Genomic DNA, 16,856 nt, shown 5'->3' with positions numbered 1-16,856 from the left:
AGAGCGTCTTTTTGTACAGAATGGGAGCTGTCAAGCCCTTGATTTAATGGTTAGAAATTGCTCGAGAGGGTTTAGCTAATGTTCAGCAATTTATTATTATTATTATTATTATTTTTATTATTGTTATTATTATTATTATTATTATTATTGTTATTATTATTGTTATTATTATAATATCCATTTTCATACGACCTATGTTTAAATGTTGGTCAATGGAGACGGAGAGAGGGGAAAGAGGGATAAGAAGAGGGATTGATTTACCGAGCACGACATCTCGGCTTTTACTGTCGCTCGTAAATCTGTCTTGATGCACGCGCACAAACCGTTTTTGAAATACATTCTTTTACTGCTTCAGACGCTCAGGTCTTTTCCCCAGTGATGGGACCGCACGGGAGACATCGGGCCGTGTTGCCCGGAAACGACCGTGACCAACACATATGTATCTTCTTTCAGGGACCATTTTAAAATAATTGTCTTGTAAACAATGTTCAACATTATGCAAGTCTTATGCACCGTTAGTAAGTGCCCGTTACTGAATTATAATGGAGACATTGGACTATCCTCTGATATTCAATACTTCCGAATCGTTTTGTCACGTCAAAGGCTGTAGTGGGACCTTTTGCCAGCCTTCGTTTAATAACAGCTGTACTTATGTCGGTTTCAGAAGTTTAAAGCACTATCCAAAAATCTTCATAAGACCTTTAAAAATAATAATGTAGTATTTAATTTTACCAATAAATAGGACTATGCCATTCAGAATAAGTGTTTTTGTTTCAGTTTTATATTTTTAACAAATCCAAATGAAGCAATCAACGACATGTGCCCTTAGAGAAAAGGCCAGTAAAGGATCCTTGCTTTTCTGCACTGTAAACATGTAAGTTCATCAACTCTCATTCAATTGCATTATACTTGGCCCAGATTGGTATGCATTTATGCATGTTTAAATCTGTAGCAGCCGCCTATAGACTAGAGATGGTATAATATTAATAACAAATAAACCAATATCAGTGCAATACATATTTTGCTCACATGTATGACTGGATATATGTAAAGGTGTAACGCAGCTCGGAACTATGTATACATTTTTGAAAAAACATGAAACATGTCCAATGGCCACACCACAAAGCTGACCTCACAGTCAACAAACCTCATGTTTATGTCATATCTTAGAATACAAAATAGAATATAACCAACAAACCACCTTAACATTCAGCAACGTCATTTTGTTGCCTGCAAACCCCTTTGTAATGTTATCCATTCCATGGGAAATTAACACTTCATTGGTATTGAATATTGATAAGTGAAAGGTAGTACACAGAAGCTGTAAGCATGACAAACCGAGCTGGTTATAACATGGCATCAATAAACTACTGTAGGTCTCGGTTGCCATTGCTCATCCTACACAGAGGCTTATAAGAGAATAAGGGTGCAAGTTTAAAACCTGATAACTAGAAGATCATTATTGCTGAAGATACATCAATTGCACAGTCCAACATAGCTGCTTAATGTAGCTAACCATTTATTATTTAAAATGGCTGCACATGTATGAAAGAAAAGGGATGTGACATAAGGCATAGGAAGCAAATCTAGTGAAACTATGCAAAAACCTCATTCGGGACCAGATTAAAAAAAATCAAGTAAGCAGAAGTAAAGATAACTTTGCATCTAACAAGCCATTTGCTTGAGGATGAACGTGCAATCAGTTATCAATCAGCTATTCCCAAATGGAATCATACAATACACTGTTAAAAAGACTGAGCATTGCATTTTGGTGTGTTTACTTGCTTGCTAAGTGAAGCACTTTGAACAACTGTGTTGTTCAAATCTTGTTGAACCGCACATCTTGCTCAATGCTACTCCTCAAAACAAACTTGACATCATGTGTGAACAGCATGGCTTAAGAAGAGGGGGGGAGAGAGAGAGAGAAAGAGATAGAGTGAGAGTGCGAGTGTGTGTTGATGGAGAGAGAGAGAAAGAATGAGAGAGAGAGAGAGGGATGGACAGAGAGAGAGGTAGAGTGGGATTAGAAGTCAATATGAGTAGGAGAATGAGTTTGCATGTGTGCTTATGTGTGTGTGTCTGCGAACACACTATCTTCGGTTAGTGCGTGTGTCTGTGTGTGTGCATGATGTGTGTGTCTGTGTGCATGCATGTAAGAGTGTGCATGCGCATGCGAGTGTGTGAGTCTGTGTTTGTGTGTGTGTGAGCGCACACTATTTTTGGTGTGTGTGTGTGCACTTTTTTGGCAAAGAGTACTAGTTGGCTCTCGTTTTATTTTGTACTTAATATATGTCTCCTTTAAATGACTTCCCAACTGGCCACTTAAGTGTACACGAACGTTTTCATGCATGTTGGACTGGGACACTACACACATACAATGAAAGCAAGTGGTGTATGTGTGTGCTTATGTGTGTGTGCTTGTGCGTGCTTGTGTGTGTGTGTGTGTGTGTGTGTGTATGTGTGTGTGTCTGTGTGTCAGTGAAGAGCAGGAGGAAGGGGGGAAGGGGGGGTGGTCATTAAAACGTGTTCTGGCATACACGCACGCACACACACACAGCTGGTGCGGTGCTAAACCAGTAGCAATATATCTCTTTTGACTACCTCCTCCTACAGCCCGCGCGCCTGCATGACCTCCCGGCTCCGCGCGCTCTCCACAATAATAACTCTTCGGCTATGGCTGCAAACGAGCGCGCGAGCCGCGAGGGCTATTTGTCTGGCAATTAGTGGCCCTGATCCCGAGCAGGCGAACCACCACGAGACTCCCCGGGCCAAGGCCAGGAGCTGGCCAACAAATCTGGGAAGAATGGCTCTACAACGCCGGGAGAACGGTGGAAGCGCATTTGTATTGCGGTGCTTTGGCAAAGACAAAAAAAAAGGAGAAGGAAAGGAGAGACAGATGGGGGGGGGGGGGGGGGGGGGGGATAATAATAGACAACAGCAATAGAGATGAATATATGTGCGTGGTTGTCTGTGTGTGTCTGTGTGTGTGTGTGTGTGTGTGTGTGTGTGTTTGTGTCTGTGTGTGTGTGTGTGTGTGTGTTTGTCTGTCTGTCTGTGTCTGTTTGTTCAAGAGTGAGAAATGATGTGCATGTTTGTGTATTCGTGTTATTTACTGTATATGTTATATGAATTTCTAATTTCTAACGCAGTTCATTACATTTTCCACTAGCACAGAATTTGTCTTCAGATTGCACAGTTCTCCATTGCATGAATCATCACATACAACATTTGTATCAATGAAGGTGATGTAAGTATAGGCGTAATATAGTATAATATTAGTATTAAGTACTTAATGTAATACGAATGGACATTTCAAATCTAGATAGTTTGGCAAAACAAAGGATGCAAACCAAGAGTCTTAGAGGCTTGGAACCGTTAGTGACTTGAATAGTTGAATGGGTTTTATGCTATTTTACTAACAGAAGAACGGTGGGATTTGTTGTTGCGTGTCTTTTTCCGGCCAGGTAAGACCAGAATATCCACATATCTCATATCTCATATATAAAAGGTTATTTTCAGAAAAATCCTGTGTTTTATTCCAATGGGTTTGTCTATCCCATTGTTTTTTTCACAGCAATATCATGCAAAGGATAATCTCATACAGCCACATGCAAAAAAGGGGGATTGAAATGACGCAAATCATTTGAGACGTTTGGCTTGAAGAGGGAAGAATAGTGTATGGTATACATATATATTCTACAATAAGAAATGACACCGCCCACAATGAGGAGGCCGGGTCCCATCGTTGAGTGACAGGGTCATCTTGTGTGCAAGATATTTGCTGTGGGCAAAGGTTGGACAATCGGGCGAACCTTACAACAATCAGTGTGCCTAGCAATGGCCTCCTAACCTGTGGAAGCGACCATGAAGAGGGCATCACCCATGCCTCCTAAACGTTCATTCAAGGACTGTCCACCACGTTGCCTTACGTGTACTAAAAGGACCACGTCCTCCAAGGGCGTTTCTTCAGCATCCCATAATAAGGTCTGTTTATGCCCGATCTAGGTGCTCAAAACAAACCAAAGATACCCCTGATGAGACGACGATGTGCCAAATATCTCCGTAATGACTGCAAATTATGTTTATTTAATCTCTGTTTACAAAGGGCTGGCTCGCTGAGCATCAAGCGCTCTTTGCAGTGCAGGATCCCAGCCTATTCCCAACATGCATTGGGATCTTAAAGGCGGGAGGAGGCCGGACTTGACCCACATGGACCGTGCATCCTCCCCACAGAAAGGCAGCCGTTATCAGACCAAACCCAGGACCTCCATAGAGGAAACAGTTGAGTCCTTAAGTAGACGCTTTAATTCAAGATGAAGGTTGTGTTTTTTTGATACATTAAGTAACAGGTAAGGGTAAGGGATTAGGCTAAATGATGCACAGACCAACTGCAGATTGGTGTTTGAACACATAAACCTTTCAGCTGAGAATCAAACCCTTTTGCAACTTTTACTTTTCTAAATATTTGCCTTAGCAAGATAATATACCTGAAGAATAAACACATACAACAGTCTGATTTGTGGAAAAATCCCATAGATCTTCATTTAATTACTCTCCTTTTACACTGGATTGTGGCAATTACTTCTGCTTTAATTATAATTTTGTAGCTATTTTGAGATTTGGAAAGACTCTACACTTTCAATGGATGCCTCAAGATGTGTGTTTGTATAATAGGAAGACCTACAGAAAGGAAACTCTGTCCCGTCCTTCAATAAAATATACCTTAAACCAAACTCTGACTAAGTCCAAATTTGGTTTTATATCAATGCACATCTGGGATTTGACCCACAAGTCCAGGTTTGTATCTGATATGCCAATCCCGTTTGCTAATACAGAAGGTAACAAAGTACCCTGCAATGACCGGCCTAACTACAAGCTACTGCCCTCAGGAAGCCAATGTCTCATTTTTCAAGTCCATAATGTAAATTAACCTTAATTGTTTCCTGTTCATCCCTACCGGCCCACAGCACAGTCAAGTTGAATATTTGGCAATCTTGTTTTTTCTGAAGAGTCACAAAGGGCAGACTCTGTTTACGTTAAAAGATAATGTTCTGCTGAATGGATCATTATAGCCGTTTAAGATAAGTTTAAGATAGAGCTGTTTTCTGAAGTATTCGATGTATTATCACTTTGAATGAATTACCGCTTCGAGTAAATTTATTTTGTGCAAAGTGCGATACGAAATCATTAAATAGCTAACTATTAGGCTACTTCAGACATTATTGCTTTAATTTAAACAATTGAAACAAGTTTATAACGTAGTTCACACATATATTTCGGTATTGTTTTAACAATGGATACTGAATTAATTTAAGCTATTTCTTTTTAGTTTTAGGACAGCGTTCCATCATGAGGCAGAAAGAAAGTCTTAATAACAAGTTAATAATTGCCCTCCTTATACACGTTCAATTAATCACTATATCATTATATCGATGTGTTTAAAAATGGGCGAACCTCTTCAACAATTTCCGTATAGGCCTACCACGCCAACCCCTGAAACTATCTCACACAGGCACTGCCCTTTCGTCGACCCCTTCCAGCACGCTGTGTTTTCCTTTTCTGTTTGTCTGTCAGTCTGTTTGCGTGACTGGAGAAGAAGCGGAGACATCCCCGCCATGCCCCGAGGTTACAGTGCCCTGAACTAGGCATGTTATGACTAACTGGCCTCGGGTGGAGGGGCTTCGGGGGTCTCCGCGGCTGGGAATGTAACCTGGTGCACAGAGTCCATCAGTCTAGCGCGGGGTCAAGCGGCGGAGGGAACTGGGGGAGTTTGGAGGGAGGGAGGGGGTCAGCCTTTGGCTTCACAGTCAGTGGACCTCATCGGTCAGAATAATGTGTCCTCTGGTTGAACCCTCTGCGGCCATAGCTAGGCCCTTCTACCCACTCGGCTCGAACATCGATTTTTCGTCAATCGCTTATTTTTTTCTTTTATTCCTCCAATAGGGCAGTCAGTCGCTTATATTTACCATTCGTGTGTGATGGTTGACCGCGCGTCACGCGAGTGACTGCGTTTGGGCTGCTGGTGCTCATCTGAGCAAATGCAGTGGGGGGGGGGGGGGGGGGGGGCAAACATGCACTACATGCAAGCCCACGATCGTTCGTTGTTCATTTGGATAGCCTCGCGGATCGTTTGTTTCAGAGCTAAATTGTTTTCGAGCGCAACCGAGAGAGTATCCATTAACCATGGCTCCGCGCATTTTTAATTTGTCTTTTTCAGACAAATCCCCCCTCCCCCCCGACACACACACACATACACACGCGCACGCACACACACACACACACACACACACACACACAAACACACACACACACACACACACACACACACACACACACACAAACACACACACATACACACTAACATACTAACACACACACATGCACCTTACACAATTGATCGCCGAATTATTCATATCCCAGTATCTAGCTCGTTCGCACCTGGCCGGAAAAAGACACGCAACAGTATTTTAATAAAACCTGTGAAACCTATGGGCCTACGCCGCATCGCCGCATGCTGCACCCAGCTAGACTAGTTCGACAATAACATGTGTGTAAACAATGAGCTACTAAACTAGGTCATGCAGTTGTATAATGGCACGAACGTCCTTGGCTTGGACGATTCCCAAGCGTTAGGAATCAACAAGTGATTGTGTTGGTAACAAGTGTTTACTTTTATATAACTGAACAGCACCAATACAACCACCACAACGAACAAACACACTACGACATGTGGACGGGCTGTGCGCGGGTTAAACGCGGCCAATCATGACGTAGCCTTTGCGCTATTTGAGGTGACGGCAGCAAAGCGCATAAGGCCAGAGGAACAGTTGAACAAACTGTAACAAGAAAACAAGGTCGTTTGTGGATGGACCCTCCGCATTCCTTCACACCAACACACGGCTCCGAAAGTACCAAGGCTTAAATCAAAGCAACAAGGCCCTCCCAGCCCTCGCTTGACCCCAACAAATGCACATGGGGGCCATAAAACCTTAAAAATGCCACCGATGTATCAGGGAAAGTGAGAAGCAGAAAAGGACCACGAGGGGTGTGGTGGATATGTTAACACAGCGAAGCATCACATAAACAAACCAGAAATAGTTGGTTTCTTACCTTGTAACTTCGTACCGCAGCTAACTTCCTGGCCATCTTCCCTGCGGACGTGGTGATTTTCTAGTGACTGCCTTGCGTTTTCTTCTGGCACATTTCTTCTCCTCCCAAGGATCAAGAAACACTTTTTTTTTCTTTTAGTCGTATACTTCTTGGCTACTTAAAAGTGGAGATTGGTTGTGAGAGGTGGGGGCGGGTGGGGTTGGGTGGGGGGCGGGGGGGGGAAGTCAACTGTCTTCCAAGACATCTTCTTATTCTTTTCTTCTCTCTCCCGCTCCCTCCCTTCCCAACGCATGGCAGAAGGGGTCTTGTCGCTTGTGTGTGGCTGCCGAATGACAATAGAAAAGAGACGAATTGTTTTAAGTTGAACAAGTGATTAATGATTTTTCTTGCATAATTCTCACATTTTTCTTGAGGTGCCTTCCCTCTGTCCTGTCTAGGAAATAATGGCGGTGAACTTTTTAGGCGAGGGCGGGATGGGGGGAGTGGGGGGGGGGGGTCCCCCTCTCACAAAATCTGTTCCTTTCCCCACCATTCAATAGCCCCGCACTGATGCACAGAAGGCCTGGGATGATAAAGGCGACTAAAATAATGAGAATTCCTCTGTGGATTTTATTATGTGTGGTGTCACCTCACGCAAATTCATTTATTTTTGCCATAGCCTGGATATAGAGCTCCGGCGACCTGGCCTACCCCGGGGCGTCTGGTTTATTGTGAAGGCACACATGTGTAGGCCCTATGTGCGTTATGGCGATGGTGAGTTGGAGAGACGCGCCAATATGGTTAGTCTGTGGTGTGATTCACAACATTAAGACAACAATATCTACACGTTGCTCGTGTGCAAGGGTTGCTATGCCCCAGGGCCAGCATTAAAATGGACTATGGGTAATCAGAATACCGGCCATTCCTCTTGTAATGTGCAATAAAACGAGGTTGGGTTCAAAGGAGATATGGGATATACTAAGAATAAAAATAACGCATTTTGGTTAAAGCCAAGACATCTAGCGGTCGTCTGTGTGGTTCTGTAATTATTATTTTTTTTGCAAGCACACATCTAGGCCCTATATATTACAAACGTATGCATCAGACACGTGGGACAGTCTTTCTCAGTAATACATCTTTGTTTAGACTTTGTGTTTGAAGCATGACGCATTTCGTTTGATAGAGGGATGGCAGGACCGCCTTTTTCTTAAACACGACACAGAGAAGGCAGATAAATGGGCAGCGGGTGGCTCCGTGGCAAGAGGCCCGGAGAGATATCAACCACCGAGTAATAGAGAATCTTCTCCGAGCCACGGAATGCGAGCGGAGCAATTTGAAGGGGCACACTTTTGGTTTTAAGTTCATTGGGAGAAATGCTATTTTCTCCCTCCCCGTCTTGCTCTATATTTTTCGATACCTGCTCTAAAAAAAGAAAATTAAAATTAATACGAGAGCCGCGCCTTACAAAAGAAGCCATTCGTCTTGTTGATTATCTATTTGGTTGTCAGGGTTTGAGCTATGGCGCCGGCCCGCTCCCTTTTTGTAATATATAAAAAAAATACACACGCAGCACCAGTCCAGAAAGCTCAAACAGAAGAAAAAAAAAGATGTTGTGCAAGAATTACACTCATTAAAGCATTAAGAGAGCACCAGCAGAAAACAAATTTACTTTTGTTTTCAGGATAGGGGGAATTGTATTTAATATCAGATTCTTAGCCCAAGCGAGCAAATCTAGCCAGGCCCACTGCAATGCCAGAGAGCAGCCATTAAATTAACGGGAGAAAGGGAGTGAAACGGAGGGACGGTATGTGATTTAAAACGAGATTACAAGACGTAATGTACCAAGATCACTCTTGGTCGGGGGAGATTAATCATCGCTGCCTTGGTGGCAGATCTGCAGGCCGCTGATTTCTGGAGACAGTTCGTTATGTTAAAAAGCCTCAAAATTAAACGAAATTATCCGTGCCTCTGTTTGTGCCTAAGTATGTTTGTTTTAAATACACTTTTTATCACAACCCCCAGAGAAAATGGCTTAAATTATATGTATGTATACACACACAAATGTATGTATGTACATTTTACATTTTTATATATATATATATATATATGTGTGTGTGTAAAATGTACATACATGCATTTTACTTAAATTATTAATCATCACGAATATAACTTTGGAATGCAAATACATATAAATTCACCAGCCTAACAATATGATTAAAATGTAACTGCTGGCAGAGAGTGCAAGGAAGCGGCAAAGACAGAAGAGTAGGCTATAGATTCCGGTTTGGAGCCATTTATTAAATTTTTTATGAACTATTTACAAATAATAGAGGATAATCAGAAAAGATGGGAACGAACAAATATAAGTTGAAAAGTAAGAGGAAGCGTGAAAAGAGAATACATTTTCAACAACACTGCCATAATCATCAGCAATATAACTGATCTTTGGAATGTAAATAAAGAACTATTAAAATATAAAACTGGAGGCCTTCGATGCAACAGATTAAAAGAAGAATAGTACAAAATAAAGGTAGAAAAGGAAGAAAATAAAGACAATTTGCGCATTATGTGCCGCGCAGATGATGGTTTAATCAGATGTTGAAGGGGAAAAATAAGAAAAGAGATAGAGATAAATCAACATCATTCAATCATGCAACATACGCATTTCTTTGCCTCTCAGACTGTCCCTGACCAGAACAATTGTTTATTATTAAATTACTTTACAATAAATGAAAACACGTCTATAACTCACCACTAAATAGAAAACAAAGCTCAATATTCGTCACATCATAAAAAAAGGCAAAATATAAGTACAGCTGAGGTAATATGTAGTACATTGTATAGTGCTGCTTTTATAATGCTTTAAGGTTATTCGTACCAATATTTTGGTTCGGATATAATTGATTTATCTTCAGCCAGCGTAATCCTTTGCAACCCTGTATGTTTCATAATGTATTTAGCGTTGTTTACCCTGTCTGTCTGCTGTCCAACAGTTTGTCTGACAAACTATTTTACAATCTCTTTAACCACCCGTCTACCTTTACATTTAACCAGGCTCTCGCACATAAATAACACTGTAAATTATAACGATCACATTTGAGCAATGAAAGGACTGTACTAAGCGCGTTGTCTCATATAATAGCCTAGAATGTAGATCCTTCCCATCGGTTCAGGAAGGGATACACGTTGCATTGTTTCACTTTGTAAAGGAAATATAATGAAAATATTATTTTATATATAAAAAGTATAAAGGGCAATTCATTTTTGAATAAAGGAAGTATAGGAAGTGAATTCGTTTTATGTTATATTTTGGTTATCATGGTGCCGGACGGAGGGGTGCTGTGAGAGGGAGCGTTAAAAGCAGCGTATGAAAACGGTACTTGACGAGAGACTAGAGGTTTCATTTATTAAACAGAGGAATGGATGGGATGAGGAGGGGTGGGAGGGAGGTAATAGGTAGAGCCGCGGTTCAACCCTTTGCTTTGTACCCACAGAGTAAACATGACAAATGGGGCCCGAGTTTGGCATGATTAAAGATGAAAACGAGGATCCATCTTCACCAAAAAAAAAAAAAAACTATCTTCCGCTTGCTGCATTGTGTCCTGGTTAGTCACTTTTGCAGTCAAGAAAGTGAAGGGATACAGAGGAATAAGCAGAGTGACATTATGGGACAATACGGAGTGGATCATGCAACAGCGATTGGCATGAGAGAGAGGAGAGAGAGAGAGAGAGAGAGAGAGAGAGAGAGAGAGAGGAGAGAGATGGTCGAATAAAACGGAACGCACACAAATAGTGTGTTTGAATTTTTGAATCTGCGTTGCTTCATCTCCCTTTGTTATTTCTGTTTTACTAATTGGACAAGGCTTTCTCTCCACTATCAATATCCAAGCCCCAGATCCTTCATAGCCTAAAGGTCAATAACCCTATAATACCGAAAACGCATCCAAGGAGGCCCTCCAGTTGGCCTATTGTTCTTCCAAAAGTGCGTCATGAGTTGTATAATATGCAATGAGAATAGTTCCACTCAGGTTGAACTGAAGAAATGTAAGTGAGGACAACTGCGATCATTTCAGCTATAGTGGTCCACTCGATCGGTTCTGGGAGCTCGCTAACGCCAGCGAGTTTGTATTGCTGTGGCTGTTGTTTGATGAGCTACTCCCTGATCGGATCTTTGTGTTAGGCAACTTGTGGTCCTTTTTCCACTTCATTCTCCGGTTCTGAAACCAGATTTTTATCTGCCGTTCCGAGAGACAGAGCGTGTGCGCAATCTCCACCCTGCGCCTGCGCGTCAGGTACCGGTTGTAGTGGAACTCCTTCTCGAGCTCCAGAACCTGCTGACGCGTGTACGCCGTCCTCGAGCGCTTGGGCTCTCCTCCGGTGTAATTTGGATTCACTGTGTGAGGAAATAAAAAAATTATATAATGTCATTTGTGAAGTTAGGGTAATTTGTTCCTTAAATAATCTAATTACATTTCTTCATAAGAATTCAGTATACATTTTGTGCCGCAAATACACCACCCCATATTATAACGGGCATAAGTACATCAAAATGCCAATAGTGGCTAGATCGCTGTTCATTTCATCCAACGATGTCCCTATCGGCAGCTATTGGTCATGCTTTGCTCTATAACGTTTGAAATAACAGCTCGGTTGCCTGTTCGGTTGTAACACGAAGGCCTCGGGGCGTTAAAAATATCTTCTATGCCCGTCAAAGGAGAATCCAAATGTTGTTATTTGTTGAATTACCACGGACACGCAGCAGAGACACACAGTAGAGACACAACAGCATTGGACAGCCAGCGGCGCACGCACGTCCATCAAGCGCCATAAAAAGAACGTAAAAATTATGCTCATATTCTAACGGCAGTAGCCTACTATACTAGATATGGCCGACAGTTTAATGTTAAGCCATGTGATCCAGATGCAACTATAGATAGCCATTGTCTGTTTTGGGTAATGTGGTTAAGAATAGAAGGCGAGGGTGGGGGTATAACGACACAGTCATCTGAATGGCCGATGGGTTAATGATTCAACAAATCTAACAACTACAAGCAGATAACACGAATCGTGTTAGACGAAATCCCAATGTATTCATTGGGTCTTCAACGTAGTAAACTGATAAACAACAAACAAGAAATTGCAACTTTTTGAATAGAGATGGACCATGACAGTGACTTTGCAAAATGTAGGATATGTAGTGCTGTCTAAACATGTGCTACAATACCACGAAAGAGCAAACACGGCCGTCCAGTGCGGAAAAATAACACTACAAATAAGACTAATAGACTCCCAACTCTTCGGTTTTACATTAGTGTTTTACGGCCGGCTCCATAAACATGAATATTTTAGCTGCCATAAAACTCCCTCCCCTGGTAGGCCTATAACAGAGAAAACTCGACAGAGTAAAGTACACTGTTTATACAACCAGGCCACTTAAAATCAAATTACCAAATCATAAAACTTAACTTATGGGCTCGTCCTGACTTGTCATAAAGCAGGGAATTAGAGCAGAAGATCTTGCGATCGGACTTCAAAAGGTACCTCGTCGGAGAGGTGCAATAAAAATTTATGGGGGATGTAATTATGTTGGCCCTGCAAACAGGCAATCGTAAATCTCTACCCGAACGCTACTTCTGCCGTCTTCTCCAAGAGAAGGGAGCCGTGGATTTGACTGTGGACATCGAGCTGTCCGCCTCGGGCTTGACTACACAGTGCAGCACAAAGAAAAAGAGCTGTATATATATATCAGAAGAGAGCGGGTTTAGTGAAAAGTCAAGCAGCGAACACTTACCGATGTTGACGTGGACCTTTTTCATCCACGGATAGACCACCGGATCCTTGCGGGTGCTCGCGGGGGAAGAGCCAGAGCTTTGTCTGAGCGGTGTTTGTCCGCAGGACGGTGGCGGTGGGGGGCTTGGAGTCACCGAGTCGCAGTGGCGGTTCTGTTCCGAGACGGGTGTCGGTGCCTGAAGTCCGGCCGGGGGCAAGACGTGACCCCGCGGGGACATGACCACCGAGGCGGGCTGCCCAGATCCCTGGCATGTTGTAAAGGGCGCAGGCTCGGAGCCGCAGCCTGGGCGCTGTGGGTGTTGCTGCTGGTGGTGGTGGTTGTAGAGGGGGTCGTGCTGAAACGCGGTAGCCTCCTGCCTCTGGGAGCTGTAATAGTCCGGAGAGTGGCTGGGCAGATAGTCGCTCTGTGAGTACTCCTCGCACGGTGGAAACTTCGGATCCACATAGTTGGAATTGATCAAATAGGAGCTCATGGCCATTAATACCAGTCTTATGTGAAATGGCACACGCTCGGAAAAAATATAACCAAAATTTATATCTTATGCCTTTACTCTTCGGTTATTGCCTTTCGGTTGAACCCTCCTACTTTTCTGTCAAGTGAACAAAGTTAAGGAGCCATGTGACGATGCCCGACCAATGGCGTGTCGGCGTGACGAACCCCGGATAAGGAAATAGGATTAAGCACAAAACAAGTCCTGCACGCGCGTCGTCATATGGCTCCGTTTGTTTAAGTCGTAAAAAACCGCAAACTCCTGTTTACTTTCGATCTTACTTGATCTGCACACACGGATACTCATCACGGTTTATGCATTCGATCAAATCATATCATATCAAAGAGGAACAAATCGAGTCGACACCTTCTGCAAGACGCGCGCGTTGGCTGTGCATTGGTTGTGGCACGCTACACCCCCGCCCCGTCTCCTTAAACTGCTTGCACTCCCTGTACAGTAAAACAAGCAGTGCCACTTTCTGACCACCCGCTTTTGACTGAAACTTAAAAAAACAAAACAAAAAATGCAAGAAAGTGCACTAGGTGATGGCAACTTGGCTCTCTCTCATATGTAGACCTATCTCTCTCCCCGTATCTCCCCCTAATCGGTCTATTTTGTCTCTTTCTCTTTCTCTCTACCTCTACCTCTCTCTCTCTCTGACTCGTGCTTGCCAAGCTTTTTCCAAATCGCCAATAACTGGAATGAGAGAATGCCCTGTCTGACTTGTGCACCCACCACCCACTCTGCTCGCGCAGCAGCGGTATCGGTGTCAGAGATAAATCTAGCGTGTTTAGATCGATAGAAAATTCATCAACTAATTCAGGTTACACGGCCTCCTAAATCACGGAAAGACCGTTGCATTAAGAACAAGAGTCCAGTGCCGTTCCTTTTTAAAGGACCACGTTCGGCCAACAAACAATTTACTCTCTTTGCATAGTAATCCTGCTCCGCCACCTTATGCCAGACTCCCATTCCAGTTACTTTAGCATGACAGAATACCCTCACACACACACACACACACACACACACACACACACACACACACACACACACACACACACACACACAAAAACAAACGTCTTTTTCAAAAATTAGCATTACCTGTGTTTTATTGTCAGCATAACTCAGCCATACCTTTAACCCCCAAACATGTTGCATATTCCAATCACCTGCACTCAACAACTAGGAATTGATTGCCTTTACCTCACGAGATTTGTTTAACACTCGTTAAGAAAAGCAATCCAAAAGCCTGCAAATGTTTTAAAAGTGAATATTTGGTACACATCAGATTAAAGATGAAAATGATTGTCAAAAATCCAAAAGCAGAAACGTTCAATTTAACAAAAACACTAAATTCTGAATAAATTAAATTCTTAATAAACCAATTTTTTTCGGTTTATGTATGAGGCCTATATATACTCTGCTATTGAGTAATGCTAATAGTAATACTACTACTATAGTACCACTACTACTACTACTACTACTACTAATAATAATATTAATAATATTATAACAAAATAAATATTATTATTAGGCATGTCCACATTTTAATATAATTTAATTGTACCTAAAGTTATTCAAATTTAGCATTTTATTAGTATATATTAGTACTATTACTATTACTATTAATTCCATGTATAAGTAAATAATTTCATGTATAAGTCTTTACATGAAATAGATGTCCTATATCCCTTTATATTGTCTATACTTTAATTGTAATAGATTTGAAGCAGGATATCAGATTTGAATATTAATAAAAAGGAAAGCTACTCTATAATAATGAACACAGAGTGATGATGGAGATATTTAAATTCACTGTTGGCAGAACATTGAGCGAGCATTGAACTCTCAATCGAAACACTCTCTCCCTCTCCATATCATGGCCTCTCAAAACTCCAAACCTGCAGTCTCGTTATTATTAGAGCAACCACACTTCGTTTTGAAGGCAATGATTCATTTTTGTTCATATAGGCCAAACTAAGCTGTCGATCGAAGAAAAAAAGAATTGGACTCTTATAAGTGATTCTGTGAACCACCTGTACCTTTCGAACCTAACTTTTACTATACGAATAGAAACATCTATGGACATCAAAACCAAATGGTGTGGTTGAGGGACCACCATAAAAACAAAAACTCCAATAAAAGTTCAGGCGTAAGATTGTCTAGTCAGAATGCGCAAGCTCCAAACGTAACAGACAAACAATAATGACAAAATAAAAAATACACGAAAAATTAAAAATGTCCTGACCACATCCCTAGCTATATCAACCAAACAACTGTACCAGACAGCAACATCCATATATACATGTAAGACGTCAAAATAAACATGTCCGGTCATGTGGCGTTCCACTGCTGCCGTAGTGTTCAAATCAACTATATACTCCCCTAGAAGCGAATTTGTGATTGGTGTAGCAGTTTTCACACAAATCCGGATCTACAGGGTAGATATAGAAGACAGCGGATCTCTGGAGCTGGTGGTCTGGGCAAGCTTGAAGCAAGAGTCTCGGTGGTTTTAATTAATAGTTAATAACAAAAGCACTAATAATTTATAAAACCAGTAGCCAATAGCTAATTACTCATATTAAAATGTATTGTATTACCCTTAGGCCTACTTGTAGGCTTTAACCGTTTTTCTTAAAGTTAATCATTATTGTGTTCATTGTTATATTTTTAGTAATAATATTCATAATAAGTATTTTATTATTATGGTCGTGGTTATTCGAAAAAATCTATTGTTTATCCTAAAGACAAAGGCAATGAGATGCATTCAGGACAACGCCGTTAATTGAATTGTTGGTAATTAGCAAGTTGCCTAACCCTTGTTTAACCGCAACATTTCCATTTTATGAATGTGCCCATTATCAACTAGCATAGTCACATATCGACTATATTTCTTCAGATGTAAGTTAAACAACGAATACAAAGATGTAAATTAATATTATTTAGATTACATTTTGTTTTAAAATACTACACTATTCGATATACGAATTAATTGCTTGATATGTTCAGGCCTGTAGGCCTACGGATAATGTAGGTACTTAACTATATTGTTCTACTACCATGGCTGCATTTTAACACTGGTTAAATTGACCCACATAAATAGAGAAATAATCAGAAATATCAATTAATAAACAGCGTGATTAATGGCAGAAATCTCAAAACCAAATGAAGTTGGTCCAATAATACTTCTTCTAATTTACCCCTTGATTTGAGTTATTTCGAAAACGTTTTTTAACAGTGAAACATGTATTGCTATGCATTTATAGATTTTGATTTAAGCAGGCCTAAACAACCAATCTTAACCACATACATAATAGTGCCTACACAGGCCTATTATTTGAACCAGAGCTGATAACTCATTCTACGAATTTGAACAGGCTGAAGATTACAATATCATGGTACTAGCTATTCTACTCCATTCTATTCTATTCTATGCTTTTCTTTTCTATGCTATTCTATTCTATAGCATAAACTCTGTGTTGTTCT

The 16,856-nt window shown here is 41.3% G+C and overlaps 1 protein-coding gene across 1 annotated transcript; it reads right to left on the bottom strand.

The window, feature by feature from the left end:
- Positions 1-9,511: 9,511 nt before the first annotated feature.
- hoxb4a (homeobox B4a) lies at positions 9,512-13,431 on the bottom strand. Its single transcript, XM_079746285.1, has 2 exons — positions 12,881-13,431; positions 9,512-11,482 (listed from the first exon to the last, which is right to left on the bottom strand). The coding sequence occupies exons 1-2, from the start codon at positions 13,356-13,358 to the stop codon at positions 11,163-11,165; spliced, it is 798 nt and encodes a 265-aa protein (XP_079602411.1). The 5' UTR covers positions 13,359-13,431; the 3' UTR covers positions 9,512-11,162.
- Between the last annotated feature and the right edge of the window lie 3,425 nt (positions 13,432-16,856).

This window comes from Pollachius pollachius, assembly GCF_949987615.1.
Source record: "Pollachius pollachius genome assembly, chromosome: 11".
NCBI lineage: Eukaryota > Metazoa > Chordata > Actinopteri > Gadiformes > Gadidae > Pollachius > Pollachius pollachius.
This window is presented reverse-complemented; position numbering and strand designations above follow the sequence as displayed.